This window comes from Ascaphus truei, chromosome 4 (genome assembly GCF_040206685.1).
Source record: "Ascaphus truei isolate aAscTru1 chromosome 4, aAscTru1.hap1, whole genome shotgun sequence".
NCBI lineage: Eukaryota > Metazoa > Chordata > Amphibia > Anura > Ascaphidae > Ascaphus > Ascaphus truei.
Genome location: NC_134486.1, coordinates 409,338,905 through 409,366,557, shown reverse-complemented (window position 1 = coordinate 409,366,557; position 27,653 = coordinate 409,338,905). Strand labels below are relative to the sequence as shown.

The 27,653-nt window shown below is 47.0% G+C and overlaps 1 protein-coding gene across 11 annotated transcripts in view; it reads right to left on the bottom strand.

Moving 5' to 3' along the window:
• Window positions 1-27,135, bottom strand: part of OTOF (otoferlin) — a 398,008-nt gene extending 370,873 nt beyond the window's left edge. For all 11 annotated transcript variants that reach the window (XM_075598737.1, XM_075598748.1, XM_075598742.1 and 8 more), the window contains exon 1: window positions 26,929-27,135. In XM_075598737.1, the coding sequence (XP_075454852.1) occupies window positions 26,929-27,007 (79 nt within the window). In that variant the 5' untranslated portion in view covers window positions 27,008-27,135. The remainder of the gene's footprint in view (window positions 1-26,928) is intronic.
• Window positions 27,136-27,653: the final 518 nt, after the last annotated feature.

Here is a 27,653-nt window from a genome sequence, read left to right as displayed (position 1 = left end):
GGGGGATTGGCTGTGTAGGTTTAAGATAGGACCCTCAACCCTATAAGAATGTCTGCAGCCCCGGTTTTAGTGAGATTCACCAGTCCTATCTAAGATTCAGCTTCAGCGGAGTTCCGGGTGAGAGGGGTTATAAACATCATAACCAAGGATCGTACCCCTCTTCCAGAATTCGTTTTAACTAAGGATTCTCGAACGAATCCTGTAAGGACTCAACGAAAAGTTTTCCTTCGGCAGAGATATAGGGATTGCAGCTCGCGCCCTTAGCCAAGGACTGTTGCACGGCTCGAGTCGCGCACCAACCCGCACCCGTGCAGTGGTGCCCAGAGACTTTGTTTTCAAGTCATTCGTTCCGTGGACATTTTATTTCGTTTCCCCATCCCAGTAAGTGTTTATAATGTGTAATTGTGAAGAATTGTGTGTTTGTCTTAAAAGGAAATAAATTACAATTTATTTTACCCTCCTTGTTGTGCTCAATCCAGAATCCCGGTATTAATGTGTTGATAAGACTTGGTCTCCCGTGACAAAGCTGCCTTCTTAACTGTTCCTTTTTTAAGGTACACTGCATGCCTGGGTATACTGCAGTATTCTGTGGTATTGTTACCATTGAATACTAGGGTAATTCTGTGATAGGCTGAGACATTTTTGTTTTAAACCGTCTTGCTCTCAGCCTGATGCAGCTTGTACTGTACTATGCATTTCTGTTTTGTTTTAGAGCACACTTTTTTTAAATCAAGTTCTCTTCAATAAGGTAACCTTCCTATCATGAACTTTATTCTTTTATATATTCTATCTTTTAATTTGATACACTTTTTTTGTTCTCAACCGTAATCTTTTATAAATGTGTATGTATATTTTTACACTAGTAGGTTATGACGCCTATTTTTTCTTTACATTCATAGTAATAACTATAACTCGAGACCCGGTGTTCAATTTCCTCTAGACCAGATATATATTGATAATACTTGACTTATTCCTAAACTATAGATTCATTAGCAGATTTTTCTATCTAAAGATTCCATACTCCTAGAAACTTTTTGCAAGTACGGTTGGTCATACTGGTTAATTTTTCCATCAATAATACTTCCCAAACTCTACTAATAACTTGTTTATTGTTGGGAGGTTCAGTATGTTTCCAAGCTGCTACTATAGAGCATCTAGCAGCTGTAAGAATATGATACACTCATATATTTTTAATGTGGTGATACAGGTATACCTGGGATGTCCATGGATCAGGAGGTAGTTTCATACCTGTAGTTTTATCTTTTAATATCATATATTTTTAGAACGTTTGGGTTTTAGGGCATGACCACCATATCAGCTTAAGCGGACGATCGAACCATTTTTGCCAAAATTCCCCATTCAACTGGTAAAGAGTAAGCCCATACACGGTTATTTAATGGAAGGTGGATTTCACATTTGCATCCCAGAGGAAGCGTGCGGTGGCATGCAAAATGCGTTGCACATGGCAAATGGTCGAGGCGGGTCCAGGATCACCAAGAAAGGCAACAACAGAAGATGCGGGGTAGTAGTGTGGGTGACAGCTAGAGTAGCGTTATTAAGCATGTCCAGGTGTCCATTAATGGGGCAGATAGAGGAAGGATATGGCTTTTATTACACTGGACTGTATATTAGAGTTGCATCTCATACTAATATTTAGCACTTGAGATTGGTGGTTTTGTTGTATATGGATAAAGTCAGGAGATTTATTTTAGCCAACATAGGTACGGTACTGAAATTCTATTATTTATCTACCAGATCTAGGGGTGGATTTCCCATAAGGCTGAGAAAGATATAGCCAAGAGCGGCAATTGTTTGGGGGGTGGCAGTTTTTTGGGGAGGCGATTGTTTGTGTGTGTTTCACCTTTTCCGTTGCAGGCCCCCTCCTGTAGCGTCACTTTGTCATGGCACCGTGGTGTCCGTTACCATAACAATGCGGCATCATGTGATGCTACAGCGTAGTGATGTGGTACGCAGAGGAGGAGGGCTGACCCCCCCCCAGCCTACAAGTCGCAAGAGAAAAGAAAGATCGATATGACTACCGCTCCGAGTGAAGGAACGTTGGAAACTCACCAGCTGATTTAGAAGTTAAAATCCAATTATTCAGCTTCATAAAAACGGACAAAAATAGAATAAAACTCCTCCTCCCACGCGTTTCACGCCCACTGTGGCGCTTTTTCAAGGAGTGTGTGTGAGTTACACACTTTCGATCTTTCTTTTCTGCTGAATATTCTCTGATCAACGGACGCCACCGGGGGGTATAGGAAGGTGAGTTCTGACTCATTCAGACTCGCAGCGCGGAAGGAGCGTGAGGAGCTATCCCACCAGCGCTGGGATCTTCACGGGTGGAGGCACTGCACCCATTCACCTCAGGCTCCCCACTAGCGGAGGCTTAGTCCCCTATAAGCCAACAGGTAGCACCGTAGCGCATAATGCCTGCAGTGTCCCTTAGGGGCAGGGAAGGGGTGTTACACATACACTTGTAGGATAAACCTTCTGCTGTAAAGATCCCTTTTACCGTCTTGACGACAGCGCCTTACTCTTCAGTGACACACGGACGTGTGACATCGGATTTCCAAGACATGAACTTTTATTTGGATTTTACAGTTACTCATTTCTCAGGGGCTATATGGGCTATATGGGCTATAGGTTACACGGAGAGAACGGCGAGTGAAGCGAAAAGAATGTAACCTCCGTTCTCAAAGAAGAAATCAGCTCACGTTCTGCAGATCACACATGCATGAATTGATATTAATAGATGTTCATGGCCAAATTTTTTCCTTTTCAATAATCAGGGGGACATTAGTCTGTTACCCTGGTTATCAATCATCATCATCATCACCTGTACATGTATGCAGATAGCTACTGTATATAACATACAGTAGATAAGGCTGAGAAAACATATATTGATTGAGCTACTCATTCTGCCTCATAAATACTCATACTTAATATTTCTATTGATCCAAAGGAAGGGAAATAAAAAATCCTGGTAAAACATGTGTCAATGATGTTTCATAAGGAAAAACTGCAGGAACTAGCAATTCCATCGCTCACTGGATTAATATTCTCTGGGGTTGTCACAGAGGCGGAGATTCCTTCTCTGTCAGCAGCAGGTTAGAACGTGCTCTATTTCCAGCATGATGGGGTTAACGGTTAACCTCTGCCGACAGCAGCTTTCATGTGCAACTAATTTAACGGAGCTGCGAGGTTTAAAAAGGCATCCTGAGAAAATGGCCAGTGTCTCACACAGAGGGCTGAGTGAGGCTGTCAGCCCAAGGTCCTGAGACACTGCAAGTCTATCCTGGAAAGGATTGTGCTGATTGCATTACTATACCTGTGAGCGTAAGGTCTCCCCATTGAACTTCTGCAACACTTTATTTGACTAGGAACCAGCCTAGCTGACCAGTGATGGGGGTTAGTGAAGTTATTTTATTCAGTTCGCCTTATGAGTGGAGTAGGTTTTATTTTGTTACTTTCTTTAAAGCTGCAGACCAAGCAATATCCTACGTGTGTGTATTTTTTTTTTAATAAATCAATTCTGTTCTATGAGAAAATAATTGTAGCATTTTATTTTTAAAACACCTCCGAATTACATTTTTAATGTATTATAATGTAACAAGCATTTTATGTTTCTATAGCAACCATGTACAAAGTCACATCCTCTTCCTCTTCTGAAACAGGCTCTGGCACACCCCTTTTTCAGCCCTGCCCTCTCTCTAGCAGTGAACCAATTGTATCTAGTGACTGACTGCTCACATGATCCTCCCCACAGAACTTTGCATCTTTGGTCCTGTTCTGCTGCACTGACATTTAGTGAACCCCCCCACCCCCTCCCGAGCCGAATCTTCGCCGATCGATCACAGGAGAATGGATATATCTGTAACTTATCTAATTACTTATCATTGTGTGGATTGTATTGATGCCCATATTTAAAGGGATATATATATATAATATATTGTGACAGAGTCACTGACTCAGTAGGCTAGAACAGTGAATGGGGAGACGCTGCAGCCAGTTCACAGAGTGTTAATCTCCTCAGAGTGAAAGCACAGCTGAAGACTGATTAAACAGGGGCTGAACTCATCAGTGAAACAAGTGCATTAAAAGGCAGGAAGTTGCTCACACAAGGTGAGCTTGTTTTTCCACAGGAAGGTGTAGAGACTTCTCCCGGCTGGGAAGCCGTAGCTGTTGCTCTGGTTCCCCAGTCCTGCGAGGAGCTAGGCTGCTGGGACCAGCTGGGACCCCAACCCAGGATAAAGATTGCTGCGAGCTGGACACAGCCTGCTCCCCTGAACCGTGTTCCTGTTTGCTGTTGGAGCTGCATCACAGATAAGACTTTATTATTATCTTATTGGTTATACTTTGTGTAGCATATGTTTTGGGCATAACCAGATTAGCTGGCTGTCCTGTTAGTAAGGGCTCAAGAAGTGAGTTAGTTTCCCTAACGGGAATAGGCTTTATTTTCAAGAAAGTAGTTTCTTAAAGGGATAGTGCACCCGTACTTTTTGGTTGTGGCTAATAAACCACTACAGTTTAGAGTTTCCCATCGTGTCTAGCATCTTACTGACCCCGCCGCGAGGCCGTCCTGCCACAATATATATTTTAAAATGGCAGCTTGGACTGTTGCTTTAAAGGGACAGTGTTCTGACAAGTGTTGTTTATTTTAAGTCTGTGGACAAAATAAACCACAGTCAATTGTACTCCTGCTGCAAACTGTGTCTGTTTCTCACTGATCTCATCCTGCAACAAGTGGTGGCAGAAGTGGGAATTACCGCAGTGAGCACAGTCACAGCATGGAAGACATTTTAAAAACCCTGATGCAAGCCACCACTGTACAGCAGGAAACGAATCATATAGCAGCTGAAACCAGGGAAGCCCAGCGGGGGAAAACCCTCTTAGTAGCATGGATTGGGATCGTTATGGAAGTGCAACAAGAGTACTGTGCCAGTCCGAGGCACGTGGTCCAGCGCCTGTCCCAAACAGCCCAGTCATAGCAAGTGAACTAGAACCACAGCCAATTCAGGTGAGCAAGTGCCTGCAGATGATGACGCCGCAGGATGACGTTGACGAGTATCTCCTGGCCTATGAGCAGACTGGTGCCAGCGAGTGCAGTGTAGCGCCCTTCCTACTTGGTGAAGCACAGAAAGCCTGTCACATTCTAGATCAAGAGGCTGCAGCCAGGGCCGAAGGCAGCTTTTGCAGGGCCCAGGACTAACGTTTCCACCGGGGCCGCCACCCACGTGTCGGCGGCCTTACGAGAACCCCCCCACCCTCCCTGGTTTTCTCTTACACACCCCTCCTCACTCTCACCCCCCTCTTACACTCCCCCGTAACCCTTTCCTTCCTCCCTCTCTCTCTCTTACACACCCACCCCATCTATATTTCTCCCCTCCCCACAATCAATAACCCCAATATACGCTCACACACAGTGACACACACACAGTGACACAAACACACAGGGACACACATACACACAGTGACACACACACACACACACACACACACACACACACACACACACACACACACACACACACACACACACACACAATGACAGTGACACACACACACAGTGACACACACAAACACAGTGACACACAGTGACACACACACAGTGACACACACACAGTGAACACAAACAGTGACACACACAGACAGCCACAATGTGACACAAACACACAGCCACACACAGTGACACATACAAACACAGTAACACACACACAGTGACACATACACAAGGGAAGGTGCGGTGCTGAGGAAAGGGGAGGGCCCGGCTTGCCTGTAGGAGGGAAGGGAGGGGGCGGCAGCCAGGAAAGGGGAGGGTCCGGCTAGCCTGCAGGAGGGAAGGGAGGGGGCGGCAGCCAGGAAAGGGGAGGGCCCAGCTAGCCTGCAGGAGGGAAGGGAGGGGGCAGTGCTGAGGAAAAGGGAGGGCCTGGCTTGCCTGAGCAGAGTGGAAACAGTACTGTTGCCGACAGGGAGGCTGGGCCCCTTGACTAGGCGGGCCTGGGACAGCAATACCGGCTGGCCCCCCATTTCAGCACCTCTGACTACAGCAGACTACGAGTGTCTCGAGCCTGAGATCTTGGCGAGAACTGACTCCAGCAGTTCATGCACAGAGGTTCTAGGAGTGTTGATACCATGACCAGAAAGTCCGAAAGTCCCACATTTTTTATCTGATCCTCCTGGTGAGGAAGTGGCTTAAACCGGAAGCTATCACTGCCCGGATTATTGATGTTGGTGTTGGACCAATTCCTTTAAAGTCTACGCCATGATATATGCCAGTGTGTTGGACAAGGAAGACCCAACCCATACGATACCATAGTAGTCCTAGTGGAGCAACACGGGAAAAGTACAAAAGACTGGGACTCAGTTTGGGATTGCTGAAAACATTCGGGATCCCAAAAAAGGAAGACCCCAGTAATATGTGTTGAGTGTGGGGTCATGTAAAAGCCTGATGCCACCACTTGAATGAACAAGTACAACTTGTATGGAATGTGAGAAGAGAAAACAAACAGCCGACTGAGGATCAATAAGGTATAAAAAATTGTTTTGTAGAAAACATCCCTAAAGTCAATAAGACATAAGTGCAACAATAAAAAACATATATCAACAATCAATATACAAAGTACACGATGATTAAAAACATGAAGGGCAAAGACACTGCAATATCCAAATGAATGGAACTTACAAATGTAAGCGAGCAGTACCTCGGGTAAACTAGGAGTCATCAGAGAGTGCCGGATGAAACGGTGAGTCTCCGCATACCAATTACCGGCAGCAGATGGATGTGCACTAAGGAAAGTATTCCAGATCCCACTGCTGCGACTGCAACATGAACGCGTAAGCTTTGCGTGACATCAATGTGTTTCACACGTTGGTGCTTTATCAGGGTTTCACGTACAAAAGTCACGCCAGTTGATTATATACTACTAACATCCAGTCGAATAGGGTCCTATACCCACCAATCAACTATCACTTGAGCATGAAAGGTGGTTGGTTAAATAAGGTAAATACCTGAATGCATAATACCATACGTTTGCAATGAAATCCAGTGTGGAATGGAACGAGGACAACTCACTGGTGCAATATTCCTAGATTTTGCAAAGGCTTTTGATACTGTTGATCATGTTATCTTGCTTAACAAACTTCAGTGATCTGGAATAAGGCTTTAAATTGGTTTAATTCCTACCTATCAGGTAGATCCCAACATTTCTCTATCTCAGGCTCTAACTCCAGCCCCTTGGATATCACCAGTGGTGTCCGGCAAGGCCCCTACTCTTCTCAGTGTTCATCAATGATCTTCCTACAGCTTGTAAGGGAGCTTCAATACACATGTATGCAGATGACACAATCCTATCTGCACACAGCCATAGCCTCTCTGACCTTCAACACATACTTCAATCTGACTTTTTGTGACTTAAAAATTGGATTTCCCAAAACAAACCGTTTTTAAACACTGACAAGACTGTAACAGTGGTATTTGGGACCAAGGCTAACTTTTTAAAGCTTCCAATGACTGATCTTCAGATCAGAACCAACGCTAATACCACCCTAACACCTGTTACTAGTTTTAAACAATTGGGCATATGTTCTGACCCCCATTTAACATTTGGGATGCACATTGATACCCTGACATCCAAAACCTATGCCAAACTAGGTGAACATTATAGGATCCTCTCCTTCTTATGTATCCTCCCAAGCCTGCCGGTCAAAAAGCATATCGCACAGCAGATGCTAATGCCAATTATCGACTATGGGGACATAGTATACAGCTCAGCACCACAAACCAACTTGGCAAACTTGATACCCTCTACAATTCAATATGCTGTTTTTTGTTCTCCAATGCAACTACAGCAGACATCAATGCAAAATGCTCAAAGAACTAGATTGGTCATCACTTGAGCCTAGGCATGAAGCTCATCTTTCCTGTCTTGCCTTTAAATACATTCTGGGCAAGCTACCCGTCTATCTGAACATGCTCCTCACCCCTACCACATGCAGCACTTATCATCTGAAATCGACACCAAAAGACTGTTCATGGTCCCAAGGTTCAGCAAAGTATACGCCCGCTCCTCCTTCTCTTACCGTGCTCCCCAAAACTGGAACAATCAACCGGAGACTCTCACCTCCAGACTAAGTTCATTCAAAACTGAAGCTGTCTCACATTTTCATCTGGTCTATAACTGTTACATACGCCTATAATATATATTATCTCTAACTGTGCATGCAATGTCTCGTATATAATGTGTACCCTGTTCATTTATGTAACTATGTATTGTAACCATGTATACAATTGCCCCTGACAAAGCTTCATAGCTGGAGGGAAACGTGCGTCGGGCACATCAATTATGACATCATACGACATTATGGGTCTATTTTTATATTATTGAGCGTTTTCTATCAACCACTAATTTAGGGGTTTAGATTGTTAAAATTCAGCTTGTACCCACACTATCAGTGAGTTTATAATCTGATTGACTAGACGCATTACCAACTTTGCCGTCTTTTCTTGTCGTTTGGGCATGCGCCCTGTGATGCTACACTCACTGCTGGTTGACCACTAACTATCATCTGTGCATTGGCAACTTGCTAATCATAGGTAATATGCCATATGCTTATACAGTAGTGGCAATTTGCTGTATGTGACGTACATTTCGGTGTATTGGTTTACTACATCTCGCTGATTAACAGCTAGTGCAGTGTGGGCTATTTCTGTCTATATGCAATTTAACACTGATTCCTATGCTTTGTCTCCCCTCTTCAACCTCACCGAGTTGTATTTAGGGAGTTTGTGACCCTTTTACCAACAGCATTATTTGTATTATAGTTATTGGGCCACATTTATCATGTGATTGTGAACATATATCCACCTTCGTGCACAATCACTTGGTCTTAAACTGGCATTTTTTTAACCAGTTACTGTAAGATTCATCGGTTGACGTTACGCGCTACGCTGTGTATTTTATTCACTGTTTTCCTTGTACAGTGATACATGTTTTATGTAACCCATTTACTATTAAAGTTATTTATTATTAATTATATTATTTGGTGGTGTGCTACTTAGTGAATTTCTTTATAGTTAATACCTTAGTATTTTCTTATTTTTGTTTGGTCCAATCACAGAATACCTCAACCAATCAGAGCGTGGGAATTTTGCCACCAGCCTATCAGCGTTTTTCCGGTACTCTGAAGCTAGACGGGCACAGTTTTCGATTCTGCAAAGGGGCATGCACCAACCTGGCACCTCTGCCTCTTAGCATATTGAACCCCCGCCGAGCCAGGCTCCTCAGAGTCTGGGGACAGGCAAATGGTCGCCTGATAGCCCTTATTCATGCCAGGACGTGGGTACTCAAGGATAACTCTGGTACTCCGCCCGCCCTAACACCTTGGCATCTCTGTGGCTTACAAGTCCGGGACCCAAGCAGACTTAGTGGCACCAACTTGGAAGCCAGCTAGTCTCTCGGAACCACGGACTTAGACATCCCCAGCTCATATACAGTGCGCAAAGCACTATACATTTTAAACAGACCCGTTTAATAAAATATACTTGGATACTGTGTCTTGCTAAAAATGTCTAAGTCCTTCTTTGGTGTCAGGGATAGAATAAGAATTCCTACTTGCTATTCTCACTAGCCATATCCCTGCCACACTGCAAAAACCTGACTTTACATTTTTATACAAAATAAACCTTCCAGCTTTATCCTATAGCTGGAGCACCCCCTGAACCCCTATATCAGGTTCAGGGTGACTTGGGCATGGACTGGGCAACCCACTCTAGACTAGGGTGCCCCTTTACCATTCTGGGGATACCATGATCCCCTACGCCCCTTTTACCTTTCTGGTCTGTGCTGAAGCAGGGACTCATTGTGGTGAGCTGCAAGAACATTTTCAGGGTAGGATTTTGACCGGAGCATTGCGCTTCAATGCATCCGAGAATCTTACCTGATTCCCGGATACACTTTTGGGGTATCCAGTAACTCTGGAACCCCGCTACATAGCCACAATCTGTAAAGATTTTCTCTGCAAAACCCACCCTGAAACCTCATAGCCTAGCAATCTCTGCTTGCTGGCAACCCTGGAAATGCAAAAACATAAACATTCTTTAGTGTCGCATATTTTACATACAGGCACAGCAGTACATATACAACATTCAGGTCCAAGAGCTGACACTCTATGACCCCAAAACATGGATCAGGGGCAACCAAGTTGGCTTGACCTTTATTATTGAGCCTGGTTACCCTTTCACCGTCACATGGGGTACAGGAAAAATGATGGTACGCTGAATACATTCTCTTCTAGAAGTGACTACATTTTTAACTTAAACACAAATTGGTTCCAATAACCAGAGACCCAAATCGCTGCTCAGAATTAACTAAGATCTGGTAAGGAGTATCACAGCTCAATCATGGGTTAACTGACATTGGTTTTTTGAATACAGTATCTGCAAAACAAGTTCTAGGGGGTGTTTTTTTGGAGCCATTAACCAACCAGATAAAAACTACTTAAAAGGATTCAAGTTAATAGAACTTCAATGGGACCAAAGAACTGATTGATCCTGTGGATATGAAACACTCCCTCCCTGTGAGCCTCGTTAGACCTCATGTTTGGATCTCTGCATTTGAGGTTTGCATAACAGCGCTCGGCCACTTTCCCCCAGGGAAGTATTACAATACCCTTCATGGCTTGAACAACTTGTGAATTGTGCCACAAATATATCACCTACTGGCAAGAACCAGCGAGGACATGAGTTTATTTCCTTCTTGATGGATGCTCGCGATCGGGGAAGTAAGAATTAATGAGGTTCGGAATAAAGTGCCAGACATGCTTTGATGCCTTTTAGTCCGTGTACAGCAGGATGTGGGGAAGAAACAAGTGCGGTGGTCCGATAAGAGAAGTGAACATGCCTCTGACATCCTCCAGCTGCCACAATCACTCCACATAATCCCAAACACTCAGTGACTCATTAATCCATTAAATACTATGTTAATGTTCAAAGTGTGACCCTAATGGAGGAGGGGGGGGAGGGGGTGGGAGGAGGACCACTGCTTTCTATTCCCAAGCACACAATACCTCCCTTTATTTACAAAATGACGAGTCCATTTTCCTAAAGAAAAAGAAATGTATTGTAGAAAGTCTTTCACTTTTTATTTGTAGGGAATTATTATTGTATAAACATTTCTTCATGGAGCTTTGTCTTTAACAAAACTACAATGTCATGAAATGAAACCACTACTTTTCCCCCAAGGAACTGGCACTACTGCTTTTGGTTTGTTCCCTCTCCAGAATCTAATTGGGTGACTGGGATGTCACTAGTGATGTCTCCGTTACCCACGTCAGTGCTGGAGTGACGATACAATAAACATTACATGAAGGTGTTGCGGCGCCTGTCACCGTCATGCGTTGCGTTTATGCAGGTGCGTTACATAATAGTACCACTATTGGAAAACAAGGGCGAAGGAAATAAGACACGCGTTCTTTCGAATTAACGGGGGTAATAATATCTGCTACATCTGTTGATAGCTAGATACACAGATTTACAGATGTTAATGTGAGAATGCATTGGTGCTGAAGTTGGAGGGAGAGAATCCAGTACAAACCCCACTTACTGTTTGGATCACTATATACAAATCTCTTTATGTCACGGGGTCTGGGACCCCACCATTTAATCCCAAGATCCGTGGGGCAGGAACGCACTGTGACTACATCAGGAAGTCCCCGGAGAACCACTCCTAACCTGGGATAAGTAAAGTGGCAATCCACTAAGCATTTGTGTTTGTTTTCATAGCCGCAGCAGTCGCTCAGCTTTAAGGAAATGTAACTACTTGAGAGGCAAAATCGATCCGTTCTCCCGCGACCGATCGGCAAAGATCCTGCTTCCCAGGGTTCACAATATGGCCGCCTACTAGGAAAGAGGAAGTGGTGTGCTTTTGAAAATGGTTGCTATAGCAACCCGAGGAAGCTTAATTCAGTAAAACGCATTAACAGGGGCATGAAGTGAAGAAGAATAAAAAAAAATGCAGTAAGTATTATCTATTACTACACAACTGATGCACTAAAAAAAACCACATTGTTTTTAAGCTAAATACATGAAAACTCGTTAAAAAGGCATAATGAGTGGGGGCGGAGGGGGGGGTAACAAAAAATGTATTAAGTATTATCTATAAACACACAGATTAAGTATTATCTAACTGCAATTTATTCAATATATATGATTTTGAATTGGTTGCCACAGTACTTGGGAAAGATCTTGACAACATTATCATTGTGGAGAAGCAAATAAGATTGACACCTGCCTCATATATTAAAGCAGAGGATATTTTTTTTAACTATTAAAAAATGTTGTTTTTTTTTAAATTTATTTAAAGCATCCCTCATTCTGATTCATACGCTTCATCATTTCACTGGATCACCTTGCTTCCTACATCGGACTACATCTGCAAAGTATCAGATATACCAGAAAAGGCAACTCCTTGGGTTTCAGCAGCAGGTTTTTCTGCTGCATATCTGGGTCACTATAGAGTGAGTAACTAGGGGGCATGTAACACAGAGAAAACTGTGGCTTTTATTTCTTCCTTCTTGGTGTCTGCGTTTGACATCTGTTTTGTGACATCTGAAGCCCTTTGGGCTGAGATAGTCATCAGGTGTATCAAGTATTTATGACACCTATCACGGGTCCTAGTGGAGGACATACTACAATCAAATAAACGTTTACAATGGGTTCTTCCACTCTGCTTAATGCGTGGCCTTCCCGGGGGCACACGCCAGGGACGTTCGCGAGACCACGGACGATGAAAATCGTGAGAGCTCGTTCTGAGTGAGAATCGCTCCACGTGAATTCCTTCCCCGTTCAAATGGTCCGATAGTGTCACTTTACACGCCCTGCTATTTAATACTGCACCTCGTTCCTCTATTTCTCCTGAGCAGCTTTTCAAATGAATAATTGAAGATGTTTTTATAATCAGATTTCCTCTCAGTCCTGTTTGTGCTTTTGACTGCAGTGTTGTTTAGCCCAGAGTTGCAGAGCTGCTGAATACCTTCATTGTAATTGACTGTCTGGGATTCTGTGACATGACGGGTGTGAGCCCCGCAATAAATTATACAACACATCGCAACCGTAATGTCGCTGTAATGCAGGGACGGCCAACTCCAGTCCTCAAGGGCCCACGACAGGTCAGGTTGTACGGCTATCCCTGCTTCAGCACAGGTTGTGCTGTCTTCGACTGAGCAACTGATTGAGTCACCTGTGCTGAAGCAGGGATATCCTGAAAACCTGACTTGTTGGTGGCCCTTGAGGGCAGGAGTTGGCCGCCCCCTGGTCTAATGCATTGGGATTATTCTGAAACATTGGGAAATGTTGCAACGGGCAGTAACGCTTCAGCTGTACAGTAAGTAGTAGCAGAATTTCTTGTTAGTTTGCAAGCCGCGTTACAATTGCGCATACGTACACACGTGCATTCAGTAAAGAGGATTTGTGGAAAAGATAAGGACAAATACAGGATGTGAACATTACTAAAGGTTGCAGAAAACCCCAATACCGACCCTATAAAGTAGCAGGACATCTCCATTTTGACTTTCAAATATTTTGGACGGCGAGTCATTAATTGTTCTTTTATTTAGTGTGCTGTGCTATTTAGGGTTCTGTGCTATTTAGTGTGCTATTTAGTGTGCTGTGCTATTTAGTGTGCTATTTAGTGTGCTGTGCTATTTAGTGTGCTGTGCTATTTAGTGTGCTATTTAGTGTGCTGTGCTATTTAGTGTGCTATTTAATGTGCTACTGTATTTAGTGTGCTATTTAGTGTGCTGTGCTATTTAGTGTGCTATTTAATGTGCTACTGTATTTAGTGTGCTATTTAGTGTGTTGTGCTATTTAGTGTGTTGTGCTATTTAGTGTGCTGTGCTATTTATTGTGCTATTTAGTGTGCTAGTGTGTTGTACTATTTAGTGTGCTATATAGTGTTTTATTTAGAGTGCTATTTAGTGTACTACAGTATATAGTGTTTTATTTAGTGTGCTATTTAGAGTGCTATATAGTGTACTATATAGTGTTTTATTTAGTGTGCTATTTAGAGTGCTATATAGTGTACTATATAGTGTTTTATTTAGTGTGCTATATAGTGTACTACTGTATATAGTGTTTTATTTAGTGTGCTATTTAGAGTGCTATATAGTGTACTATATAGTGTTTTATTTAGTGTGCTATTTAGAGTGCTATATAGTGTACTATATAGTGTTTTATTCAGTGTGCTACAGTATATAGTGTACTATATAGTGTTTTATTTAGTGTGCTATATAGTGTACTATATAGTGTTTTATTTAGTGTGCTATTTAGAGTGCTATATAGTGTACTATATAGTGTTTTATTTAGTGTGCTATTTAGAGTGCTATTTAGTGTGCTATATCGTGTTTTATTTAGTGTGCTGTTTAGTTTGCTATATAGTGTACTATATAGTGTTTTATTTAGTGTCCTATTTAGAGTGCTGTGCTATTTAGAGCGCTGTGCTCTTTAGAGTGCTGTGCTATTTAGAGTGCTGTGCTATTTAGTGATTACCGCAGAGTCCTCTGGCACATCGGTATTTGTACAATGGAAACTGTGTGTCTGACACAGAATTGTGACAGAGAAGTGAGCAGCGCGCATGGGATTCCATCTCTTCTATCTCACCCCATCACCGCCGATGTAGCTAGGTGTGCGCTTTATACACAATGGGGAATGAGTACTATAATAACCTCCACCTCTGGTGCACGGAGACTCCATAGCACAGCATGGGGCTTTGGGTGCCAGAAGGTTTCTTATGGAGTCGCAGCAGCGCTTAATGACTTAATGAATCATAATACACACTGGGCACGTTGTCTTCATTTTTCACCGCTGGCATAGCTCGGGGTGGGAAGTGTTTATATCAGGAAACACAAGTTACCTGATTAAAGCTGCAGACCAAGCAATATCCAACATGTGTTTTTTTAATAAATCCGTTTGTACTAGGAGAAAATACTTGTAGCTTTTTTTTCCAACTCTGAAATTGCATTTTATGTGTTATAATGTAACAAGCATTTTTTGTTGCTCCAGCAGTGCACCAATTGTATCTAGTGACTGCCTGGTCACATGATCTTCCCCACAGAACTTTGCATCCTTAGGCCAGGTCCCCGCTGTCTGCTGCAGGAACAAGTACCGCCCCGCAAAGGGGCCGGGCCCACTACCTACCTTGGCCGCTTCAGAACTGGCGACGGAGCGCTAGGCCACGCCCCCCAGCGGTTCACCCTATGAGGGCGAACCTGCCGGGTGACATCATGGCCGCGCCCCCCGCCATTCCCCTGTCACGCCCACCCCGTCTTTCCCCCTGCAGCTCGGTGCAGACGGGGATCTCACCGGTATGTGCCTTCAGCCGCGCGTGCAGCGCCGACAACGGGGCCGCAGCCCAAGTCCTCTTCTGCTGCACTGACAGACATTTAGTGAACCCCAGAGCTAAATCTTCGCCGATTGATCACAGGAGACCGGATCGATTAGCAACTTAGCTAATTATGTATCACTGTGTGGATTGTATTGATGCACATATTAAAGGGGGAAAAATAAAATAAAAAAATGGCAGCTCGGAGTGATGCTTTAAAATATAGTATATTTGTATGTTAATTTCTGCATCTCGTGGTTTATTTCCCCCTTTATTTTTAGCACTATTTAAAGCTCGCCTAAGATACTTGCCTCTCGGTCGCGCACACGCCGCTACTATAACGCGGCCTAAGCCACTGATTGAGCCGCCTGTGCTGAAGCTGACATATCCAGAAAACCTGTCCTGTTAGGGGTCTTGAGGACTGCAGTTAAGCAGCCCTTAACTGATGTCTCCTGTGGTATTGTCCATGTTTCGCAGCAACGTGCAGTAGCAAAGCCAACGCAGACCTTTAACTCACAGCTGTGACCTCGTTAAAACGTGTCTGATCGTTCTGTGAAGCCCAATCAGCCTGCCACGCCTGCAGAGAGAACTGTCTGCACGTAGGGGAGATCAATTCTTACATCTTTATTTCTGTATTCAGCGACCCCAATATCATCTCAACGAGAACCTAGGAGAACCTGTCAATGTGATTCGTTACTACAACTGGTTTAAGTCTTCTGCTGCCAGGTGGGCCCTGCAAGGCGTCGAGGGCCACTCTGCCATTGAAGTGAGCAGAAAAATTGGGCCGCTTCAGCTCCGAAGGGGTTAAACGAAGGAAGAGCAGCCCCATGTAAGAGATGTGCGCTGCCAAAGAGTAATGTGGCATGGATGTAATTACCCGTATCCAGGAGCACTCAGGATGGTGTAATGCTGCAAGAACATCGAATTACACAGCACTCCTACTAAAGGGTTTTGTTTGCAAGCCAAGCGTGGATTCCTTCCCCTACTGCAGTTCCACGTGTTCCCACTGATCCACATGTTCCAACTGCAGTTCCACGTGTTCCCACTGCAGTTCCACGTGTTCCCACTGCAGTTCCACGTGTTCCCACTGCAGTTCCATGTGTTCCCACAGCTCCACGTGTTCCCACTGCAGTTCCACGTGTTCCCACGGCAGTTCCACGTGTTCCCACAGCTCCACGTGTTCCCACTGCAGTTCCACGTGTTCCCACTGCAATTCCACGTGTTCCCACTGCAGTTCCACGTGTTCCCACTGCAGTTCCACGTGTTCCCACTGCAGTTCCACGTGTTCCCACCGCAGTTTCACGTGTTCCCACTGCAGTTCCACGTGTTCCCACTGCAATTCCACGTGTTCCCACTGCAGTTCCACGTGTTCCCACTGCAGTTCCACGTGTTCCCACTGCAGTTCCACGTGTTCCCACCGCAGTTTCACGTGTTCCCACTGCAGTTCCATGTGTTCCCACTGCAGTTCCACGTGTTCCCACTGCAGTTCCACGTGTTCCCACTGCAATTCCACGTGTTCCCACTGCAGTTCCACGTGTTCCCACTGCAGTTCCACGTGTTCCCACTGCTTCACGTGTTCCCACTGCAATTCCACGTATTCCCACTGGAGTTCCACGTGTTCCCACTGCAATTCCACGTATTCCCACTGCAGTTCCACGCGTTCCCACAGCAGTTCCACGTGTTCCCACTGCTGCACTAGATAGTGAGCTTCTGTGAATGTAATCTCATTAAGCCGTGATCCCTGTGAATGTTCAGAGGGATACACTATGTTACCTGGAAAATGAGAGGCGCATGCAATGAATGCACTGTGCAGCAATACATTGCAGGCAACTCGAACTGAAGGGGTTAATGTCATAAATCTCTAGAATATATACATATCTCAAGGCCTTGCGAAAGGTCCCCCTGTGAGGACCGAAACGTTGACATTTGTGCCACCTACTCTAATACAATCTTTTTGAAAATTACCTCTGATTGCGGTATCGTTCCTACTGCGTTGCGGCGGCTGCACCACCGCTGTGAGAAACACCGCTCCCTGCCTGTTAACTACTGCTAAGGGACATGCACCTACCTTCTACTGCATACACGTGAGTGCCAACTACAGTGGCGGCCGCCTTTAACCTCCTGCGGCCGTTTCCCCGCGATTTTCAAAATCGCGGGCAGATGCGGCATGTTTTCCGCCGGTTTGGGCGCCGCGGGCGCTTTCAATGTTAAGCGCCATTAGCGCTGTCTGGTGGATGCGGCTGAGGCGCGGCAAACTCCGTGAGAAACGGAAAACATCCCCGAATTTTTTCGGGGATATAGGAGGTTAAAAGGGGCCACGGCTGTACTCTCCATTGACTTATCACTTATACCACCCATTGTGGCCAAGCACACCCATCTACAGCACTTATTCCCCCACCTGCTGTCTCTGTACGTTTCCCCTCAAACCTCTTAGATTGTAAGCTCTTCGGGGGAAGGGATTTCCTTTCCCACTGCTTGGCGGCCTGTCGTAAAATCGCGCGAAGCAACTGGGCTGTAAGTGTGACTGTGGACATTTACTCTCTCCACACTGAAAGCTACCTACCCTACAAGTCGGTTACCGGATGGAAGTTTTTTAACATTAGACGCAAGTTCCTTTATGACAGCAGCTACTCATCTGCAGGGAAAACACTCCGAGGTTCCAGCCGAATACCATCTAAGGTGCCGCCTGTGAGATTGATCCTGCTACCTTCGGCGTGTGATGTCGGGTAACACATGTCTTAGTACATGATATGCCTGTTTGTTCTAACCTGATGTACGCAGATATTATACCATTTTAATATAATATTTTTATTGAACTTACTTCACTATATGCGTTGTGCGCTGTTTTTTCTTGTGTCTCATTTCCTTTCCCATTGTCTGATTTTTTTGCTGCACTTATTGAATTTTTAAAATTCCCGGCACTGTGTTGTTTTGTGAAGCGCTGAGTACACTTTTGGCGCTATATAAATAAAGACATACAATACAATATATACACCCACACACCCACACGCCCACACTCAATCCCAGTAACCCTTATCGTTAAGCCATTATGTCAGCATCATGTTACTCCAAGGTAAAAATGTGCAAACTTTTTGTCAAACCTTGCAGTTTTCTTTGCTTCATGAGAGAGCGAGAGAGTGTCACAGAGGGCCAGAGAGGTTATTCACTAAACTATGATGGTGCCAACTGGGGCACAACCACCCAGAAACGTGCATTTACTTAAATTCAAATTTCTGTGCAAAAATAACCCAAGGGGTAACAATGAAATGTTGGTGCCTGATGCACAGGACAATAATGGGACCTGACCAAGGTGAAGTTGGGAATTGAACCAGGTCCACCCATGTCAAGGACAATTTCCTTACCATTAGGCTACCACTTCAGCTCACGCGTTCAGTTATCGATCACTACTCATTCGCTCAACAGCAGAACAAGTATAGAAGAAAGCCCTCAGACTATAAAAACACACTGGGCAGGCAGCTCGTGCCCCTCAGACTAGCAGTTATGTGACTTCAATGGCCCCGATTCACAAACGGGTGCTACGTTTTAGCACACCTTTAAAGCTTAGCGCACTTATGTGCTCATATCCAGTCCTCAAGCCCCTCTAACAGGTCAGGTTTTCAGGATATCCCAGCTTCAGCGCAGGTGGCTCAATCAGAGGCTCAGTGGAAGACTGGACACAGTAACCCACGCTATATCTGTACATCTTGACTCAGTCATGATTCTTGAAAGCTCAGTTAGATGTCAATGTTAATACCGTAAACCTACAAACAAACAACAAATATCTATAGTCACAGAATTTAAAGAAAATACTTAAAATGGTCGAAGTTTTGCACCCATAAAATAAAACGCCCCCATTCATTTTTGTGTGTGAAAGTGGACAGAATTCATGAAAAAGTTTGAGAAGCAAATCCCTGAATGTGTTCACAGAAGGAGGGAGGCATGTTTAGTGAATAGGACACAGCATGGTCTTAATATCGGCTGGAACTGATGCTGTGGATGTGGAACTTAAGCTTTAAGAGGAGAAGTGAGAAACTGCTTTTCTGCTAAAGTGGTGATCATTCAAAAATGGAGCGGTGAGAACAGGGATTTGGCATCAGATGTCAGATTATTTATGATTTTGGTTAGACACAGAGTATGGGAAAAATGGTAAACAAGGTGGGCGACGTGATCCTTATCTGCCTCCAGCATCTATATACCGTATCTATTACAACTCGGTGCCTCCTGCAAACAGAATCCAGATAAAAGGGTGCTACAAAATGCCACATTGGACATTAAAACGAACGAATTTTGCAGCCTGACACTTTTATAAGACAGATTGCACCGTTTCACTATTCTTCTGCTGCCTAGAGTCATTCTTGCTATTCTATTTCTCAGATAGGAGGTACCCTGTGTATTTTGCCTCCAACATAGAAATATAGCTCGTCCAATGATTTCATTTCCAAGGAAAAATTAGGAAACTGACTAATCGAAGTTTTGATTTGCCGAATGTTTAATATATATATATACTCTACCCACATGCTAAGCACAGCTAACACCTTTGAACATTTGGTTATCTGAAGTGTTGCTCGGGAGATACTGTCAGTCTCAGTTTGTGGACTAGTTGCTGTATATTACATAGCAGCAAAGATACACAGGGCAGCCAGCAGGGGGTGGGATGTTGGGCAGGGGGTGTAACTGTGGTACCTGGCTTTCAGAAATAAGCACCCCCCTCCCCCCACAGTGACTGCACACGGAGCCTCATATAAATACACAAGGCACCTGGGAATAACCATGCACGATAATGTGACTGAGAACGGGATGTCAATGCCAATCCATCACCCTCCTGCCTAACAGAGTGACACATTACAGCATAGTGACTCCTCGCTGCAGTGAGGATATTCCCCATATACAATATTCCCCATGCCCAATATGGGCATGCAATTCCCCATACACTGGGAGGCTTGCAGTGATCTGACTCCTCACTGCCTATTCAACATACACAGGGAGGCAGGGAGGCTTTCAGTGATCTGACTCCTCACTGACTATTCCCCATACACAGGGAGGCTTGCAGTGATCTGACTCCTCACAGCCTATTCCCCATACACAGGGAGGCTTGCAGTGATCTGTATCCTCACTGCCTGTTCCCCATACACAGGGAGGCTTGCAGTGATCTGTATCCTCACTGCCTATTCCCCATACACAGGGAGGCTTGCAGTGATATGTATCCTCACTGCCTGTTCCCCATACACAGGGAGGCTTGCAGTGATCTGTATCCTCACTGCCTATTCCCCATACACAGGGAGGCTTGCAGTGATCTGACTCCTCACTGCCTATTCCCCATACACAGGGAGGCTTGCAGTGATCTGACTCCTCACTGCCTATTCCCCATACACAGGGAGGCTTGCAGTGATCTGACTCCTCACTGCCTATTCCCCATACACAGGGAGGCTTGCAGTGATATGTATCCTCATTGCCTGTTCCCCATACACAGGGAGGCTTGCAGTGATCTGACTCCTCACTGCCTATTCCCCATACACAGGGAGGCAGGGAGGCTTGCAGTGATCTGTATCCTCACTGCCTATTCCCCATACACAGGGAGGCAGGGAGGCCTGCAGTGATCTGTATCCTCACTGCCTATTCCCCATACACAGGGAGGCTTGCAGTGATCTGACTCCTCACTGTCAATTCCCCATAAACAGGGAGGCTTGCAGTGATCTGACTCCTCACTGCCTATTCCCCATAAACAGGGAGGCTTGCAGTGATCTGACTCCTCACTGTCTATTCCCCATACACAGGGAGGCTTGCAGTGATCTGTATCCTCACTGCCTATTCCCCATACACAGGGAGGCCTGCAGTGATCTGTATCCTCACTGCCTATTCCCCATACACAGGGAGGCTGGGAGGCTTGCAGCGATCTGACTCCTCACAGCCTATTCCCCATACACTGGGAGGCTTGCAGCGATCTGACTCCTCACTGCCTATTCCCCATACACAGGGAGGCAGAGAGGCTTGCAGCGATCTGACTCCTCACTGCCTATTCCCCATACACAGGGAGGCTTGCAATGATCTGACTCCTCACTGTCTATTCCCCATAAACAGGGAGGCTTGCAGTGATCTTTATCCTCACTGTCTATTCCCCATAAACAGGGAGGCTTGCAGTGATCTGTATCCTCACATCCTATTCCCCATACACAGGGAGGACTGCAGTGATCTGACTCCTCACTGTTTATTCCCCATACACAGGGAGGCTTGCAGTGATCTGACTCCCCACTGTCTATTCCCCATACACAAGGAGGCTTGCAGTGATCTGACTCCTCACTGTCTATTCCCCATACACAGGGAGGCTTGCAGTGATCTGTATCCTCACTGCCTATTCCCCATACACAGGGAGGCCTGCAGTGATCTGTATCCTCACTACCTATTCCCCATACACAGGGAGGCTTGCAGTGATATGTATGCTCACTGCCTGTTCCCCATACACAGGGAGGCTTGCAGTGATATGTATCCTCACTGCCTGTTCCCCATACACAGGGAGGCTTGCAGTGATCTGTATCCTCACTGCCTATTCCCCATACACAGGGAGGCTTGCAGTGATCTGACTCCTCACTGTCTATTCCCCATAAACAGGGAGGCTTGCAGTGATCTGACTCCTCACTGCCTATTCCCCATAAACAGGGAGGCTTGCAGTGATCTGACTCCTCACTGTCTATTCCCCATACACAGGGAGGCTTGCAGTGATCTGTATCCTCACTGCCTATTCCCCATACACAGGGAGGCCTGCAGTGATCTGTATCCTCACTGCCTATTCCCCATACACAGGGAGGCTGGGAGGCTTGCAGCGATCTGACTCCTCACAGCCTATTCCCCATACACTGGGAGGCTTGCAGCGATCTGACTCCTCACTGCCTATTCCCCATACACAGGGAGGCAGAGAGGCTTGCAGCGATCTGACTCCTCACTGCCTATTCCCCATACACAGGGAGGCTTGCAATGATCTGACTCCTCACTGTCTATTCCCCATAAACAGGGAGGCTTGCAGTGATCTTTATCCTCACTGTCTATTCCCCATAAACAGGGAGGCTTGCAGTGATCTGTATCCTCACATCCTATTCCCCATACACAGGGAGGACTGCAGTGATCTGACTCCTCACTGTTTATTCCCCATACACAGGGAGGCTTGCAGTGATCTGACTCCCCACTGTCTATTCCCCATACACAAGGAGGCTTGCAGTGATCTGACTCCTCACTGTCTATTCCCCATACACAGGGAGGCTTGCAGTGATCTGTATTCTCACTGCCTATTCCCCATACACAGGGAGGCCTGCAGTGATCTGTATCCTCACTACCTATTCCCCATACACAGGGAGGCAGGGAGGCTTGCAGTGATCTGACTCCTCACTGCCTATTCCCCATACACAGGGAGGCAGGGAGGCTTGCAGTGATCTGACTCCTCACTGTCTATTCCCCATACACAGGGAGGCTTGCAGTGATCTGACTCCTCACTGTCTATTCCCCATACACAGGGAGGCTTGCAGTGATCTGACTCCTCACTGCCTATTCCCCATACCCAGGGAGGCAGGGAGGCTTGCAGTGATCTGACTCCTCACTGTCTATTCCCCATACACAGGGAGGCTTGCAGTGATCTGTATCCTCGCTGCCTATTCCCCATATACAGGGAGGCTTGCAGCGATCTGACACCTCACAGCCTATTCCCCATGCACAGGGAGGCTTGCAGCGATCTGACTCCTCACTGCCTATTCCCCATACACACGGAGGCAGGGAGGCTTGCAGTGATCTGACTCCTCACTGCCTATTCCCCATACACAGGGAGGCTTGCAGTGATCTGACTCCTCACAGCCTATTCCCCATACACAGGGAGGCTTGCAGCGATCTGACACCTCACAGCCTATTCCCCATGCACAGGGAGGCTTGCAGTGATCTGACTCCTCACTGCCTATTCCCCATACACAGGGAGGCAGGGAGGCTTGCAGTGATCTGACTCCTCACTGCCTATTCCCCATACACAGGGAGGCAGGGAGGCTTGCAGCGATCTGGCTCCTCACTGCCTATTCCCCATACACAGGGAGGCAGGGAGGCTTGCAGCGATCTGACTCCTCACTGCCTATTCTCCATACACAGTGAGGCTTGCAGCGATCTGACTCCTCACTGCCTATTTCCCATACACAGGGAGGCTTGCAGTGATCTGACTCCTCACAGCCTATTCCCCATGCACAGGGAGGCTTGCAGTGGTCTGACTCCTCACTGCCTATTCCCCATACACAGGGAGGCAGGGAGGCTTGCAGTGATCTGACTCCTCACTGTCTATTCCCCATACACAGGGAGGCAGGGAGGCTTGCAGTGATCTGACTCCTCGCTGCCTATTCCCCATACACTGGGAGGCTTGCAGCGATCTGACACTTCACAGCCTATTCCCCATACACAGGGAGGCTTGCAGTGATCTGACTCCTCACTGCCTACTCCCCATACACAGGGAGGCTTGCAGTGATCTGACTCCTCACTGCCTACTCCCCATACACAGGGAGGCTTGCAGTGATCTGACTCCTCGCAGCCTATTCCCCATACACAGGGAGGCTTGCAGCGATCTGACACTTCACAGCCTATTCCCCATACACAGGGAGGCTTGCAGTGATCTGACTCCTCAGTGCCTATTCCCCATACACAGGGAGGCTTGCAGTGATCTGACTCCTCGCTGCCTATTTCCCATACACAGGGAGGCTTGCAGTGATCTGGCTCCTCACTGCCTATTCCCCATACACAGGGAGGCTTGCAGTGATCTGGCTCCTCACTGCCTATTCCCCATACACAGGGAGGCTTGCAGTGATCTGACTCCTCACTGCCTTTTCCCCATACACTGGGAGGCTTGCAGCGATCTGACTCCTCACTGCCTATTCCCCATACACAGGGAGGCTTGCAGTGATCTGACACCTCACTGCCTATTCCCCATACACAGGGAGGCTTGCAGTGATCTGGCTCCTCACTGCCTATTCCCCATACACAGGGAGGCTTGCAGTGATCTGTATCCTCACTGCCTATTCCCCATACACAGGGAGGCTTGCAGTGATCTGACTCCTCACTGCCTATTTCCCATACACAGGGAGGCAGGGAGGCTTGCAGCGATCTGACTCCTCACTGCCTATTCCCCATACACTGGGAGGCAGGGAGGCTTGCAGCGATCTGACACCTCACTGCCTATTCCCCATGCACAGGGAGGCTTGCTGCCTACTCCCCATACACAGGGAGGCTTGCAGCGATCTGACTCCTCACTGCCTATTCCCCATACACAGGGAGGCTTCGCTGCCTACTCCCCATACACAGGGAGGCTTGCAGCGATCTGACACCTCACAGCCTATTCCCCATACACAGGGAGGCTTGCAGCGATCTGACACCTCACAGCCTATTCCCCATACACAGGGAGGCTTGCAGTGATCTGACTCCTCACTGCCTATTCCCCATACACTGGGAGGCAGGGAGGCTTGCAGTGATCTGACTCCTCGCAGCCTATTCCCCATACACAGGGAGGCTTGCAGTGATCTGTCTCCTCAGTGCCTATTCCCCATACACAGGGAGGCAGGGAGGCTTGCAGTGATCTGTATCCTCACTGCCTATTCCCAATACACAGGGAGGCTTGCAGTGATCTGACTCCTCACTGCCTATTTCCCATACACAGGGAGGCAGGGAGGCTTGCAGCGATCTGACACCTCACTGCCTATTCCCCATACACAGGGAGGCTTGCAGTGATCTGGCTCCTCACTGCCTATTCCCCATACACAGGGAGGCTTGCAGTGATCTGTATCCTCACTGCCTATTCCCCATACACAGGGAGGCTTGCAGTGATCTGACTCCTCACTGCCTATTTCCCATACACAGGGAGGCAGGGAGGCTTGCAGCGATCTGACTCCTCACTGCCTATTCCCCATACACTGGGAGGCAGGGAGGCTTGCAGCGATCTGACACCTCACTGCCTATTCCCCATGCACAGGGAGGCTTGCTGCCTACTCCCCATACACAGGGAGGCTTGCAGCGATCTGACTCCTCACTGCCTATTCCCCATACACAGGGAGGCTTCGCTGCCTACTCCCCATACACAGGGAGGCTTGCAGCGATCTGACACCTCACAGCCTATTCCCCATACACAGGGAGGCTTGCAGCGATCTGACACCTCACAGCCTATTCCCCATACACAGGGAGGCTTGCAGTGATCTGACTCCTCACTGCCTATTCCCCATACACTGGGAGGCAGGGAGGCTTGCAGTGATCTGACTCCTCGCAGCCTATTCCCCATACACAGGGAGGCTTGCAGTGATCTGTCTCCTCAGTGCCTATTCCCCATACACAGGGAGGCAGGGAGGCTTGCAGTGATCTGTATCCTCACTGCCTATTCCCAATACACAGGGAGGCTTGCAGTGATCTGTATCCTCACTGCCTATTCCCCATACACTGGGAGGCAGGGAGGCTTGCAGTGATCTGACTCCTCGCTGCCTATTTCCCATACACAGGGAGGCTTGCAGTGATCTGACTCCTCACTGCCTATTCCCCATACACAGGGAGGCTTGCAGTGATCTGACTCCTCGCAGCCTATTCCCCATACACAGGGAGGCTTGCAGTGATCTGTCTCCTCAGTGCCTATTCCCCATACACAGGGAGGCTTGCAGTGATCTGTATCCTCACTGCCTATTTCCCATACACAGGGAGGCTTGCAGTGATCTGGCTCCTCACTGCCTATTCCCCATACACAGGGAGGCTTGCAGTGATCTGACTCCTCACTGCCTTTTCCCCATACACTGGGAGGCTTGCAGCGATCTGACTCCTCACTGCCTATTCCCCATACACAGGGAGGCTTGCAGTGATCTGGCTCCTCACTGCCTATTCCCCATACACAGGGAGGCTTGCAGTGATCTGACTCCTCGCAGCCTATTCCCCATACACAGGGAGGCTTGCAGTGATCTGGCTCCTCACTGCCTATTCCCCATACACAGGGAGGCTTGCAGTGATCTGACACCTCACTGCCTATTTCCCATACACAGGGAGGCTTGCAGTGATCTGACTCCTCACTGCCTATTTCCCATACACGGAGGCAGGGAGGCTTGCAGTGATCTGGCTCCTCTCACTGCACTGATGGGTACTTCCGAGACATTCCAATAGATCCCATGTACATAGCATCCTGGCATTATCATGGTCTATTAATGTGCCCAATACAAGTTCTGCTGTTATTAACCCCTTCAGTACTGGGGGGGGGGGGGGGGCATGCAGCAAATTGAAAATTATCCTACCCCCAAAAAAAGAACATAGAGCATGTGAGCCATGCAGGAGTTCAATGAGGCACTGGAGGAGTTGGGTATCCCCTGGAACGTTGCAGAAGTCTGCAGCTCCTTGCTCTGGATGGACACCGCAGCACTGAATGGGTTAATCACCCCCCTCTCCTCCCCTTCACCTATTCCCTCCCCCAGCCCTGCAGAGAACTTTTCCTATCCCCGCACACATCCATGTTACATCCTTCAAAACGAAGCAAGAAAAACAGGGGGGGTGGGGGGGGGAGCACTTGTCTTCCTACCTCTAAACATCACTTTGGCGATCCTGTCCCCTTTCCCCCGCAGGTCTGTGACAGTCTTCAGGTGGACAATGAAAGCCATGCTGGTGATAATAAGCAGGAGGTCCCCTCACCCGGGGAGAGCAGGGTGCTGCTCGGGATGCTGCTCAGGATGCTGCTCGGGGTGCTGCTGTGTGTGAGCTGTGTGTGGGTATGTGCCTGTGTCTCACATGTGGTACATACTGTATGCTGCTGTAACAGGGCAGCAGGGAGAAGGGGGCTGCTCCATGCAATCTCCTCCCATCTCAGTGACTCCAAGCACAGGCTCAGCTCTGGGGGACTCTGTCCCCTTGTCCCTTCCCTTTGCACCCAGGGAACCTGCACATTCAGTCACTCATTCTCCCAATCAGCCAACATCTTTGCATTTCCAGGTCTTGCTACTGGGTAACTCCTGGGATCCATTCCCACTGGCACTGAGGGAGTTAAATGTATGGGTTGCAGGCAATTAAACTGCGGTGACATAACTTGCTTGGGTTTAACCCAGGGGTTTCCAGCCTTTCAGGATATCCCTGCTTCAGCACATGTGGCTCAATCATTCATTGACTGAGCCACCTGTGCTGAAGCAGTGATATCCTGAAAACCTGACCTGTTTGTGGCCCTTGAGGACTGGCGTTGGTCACCCCTGGGTTAAAAGAACGGTACCATTTGGTTTGTAGGCGTTACCCCTCCCAGTGCTAGAGTGCTACCCC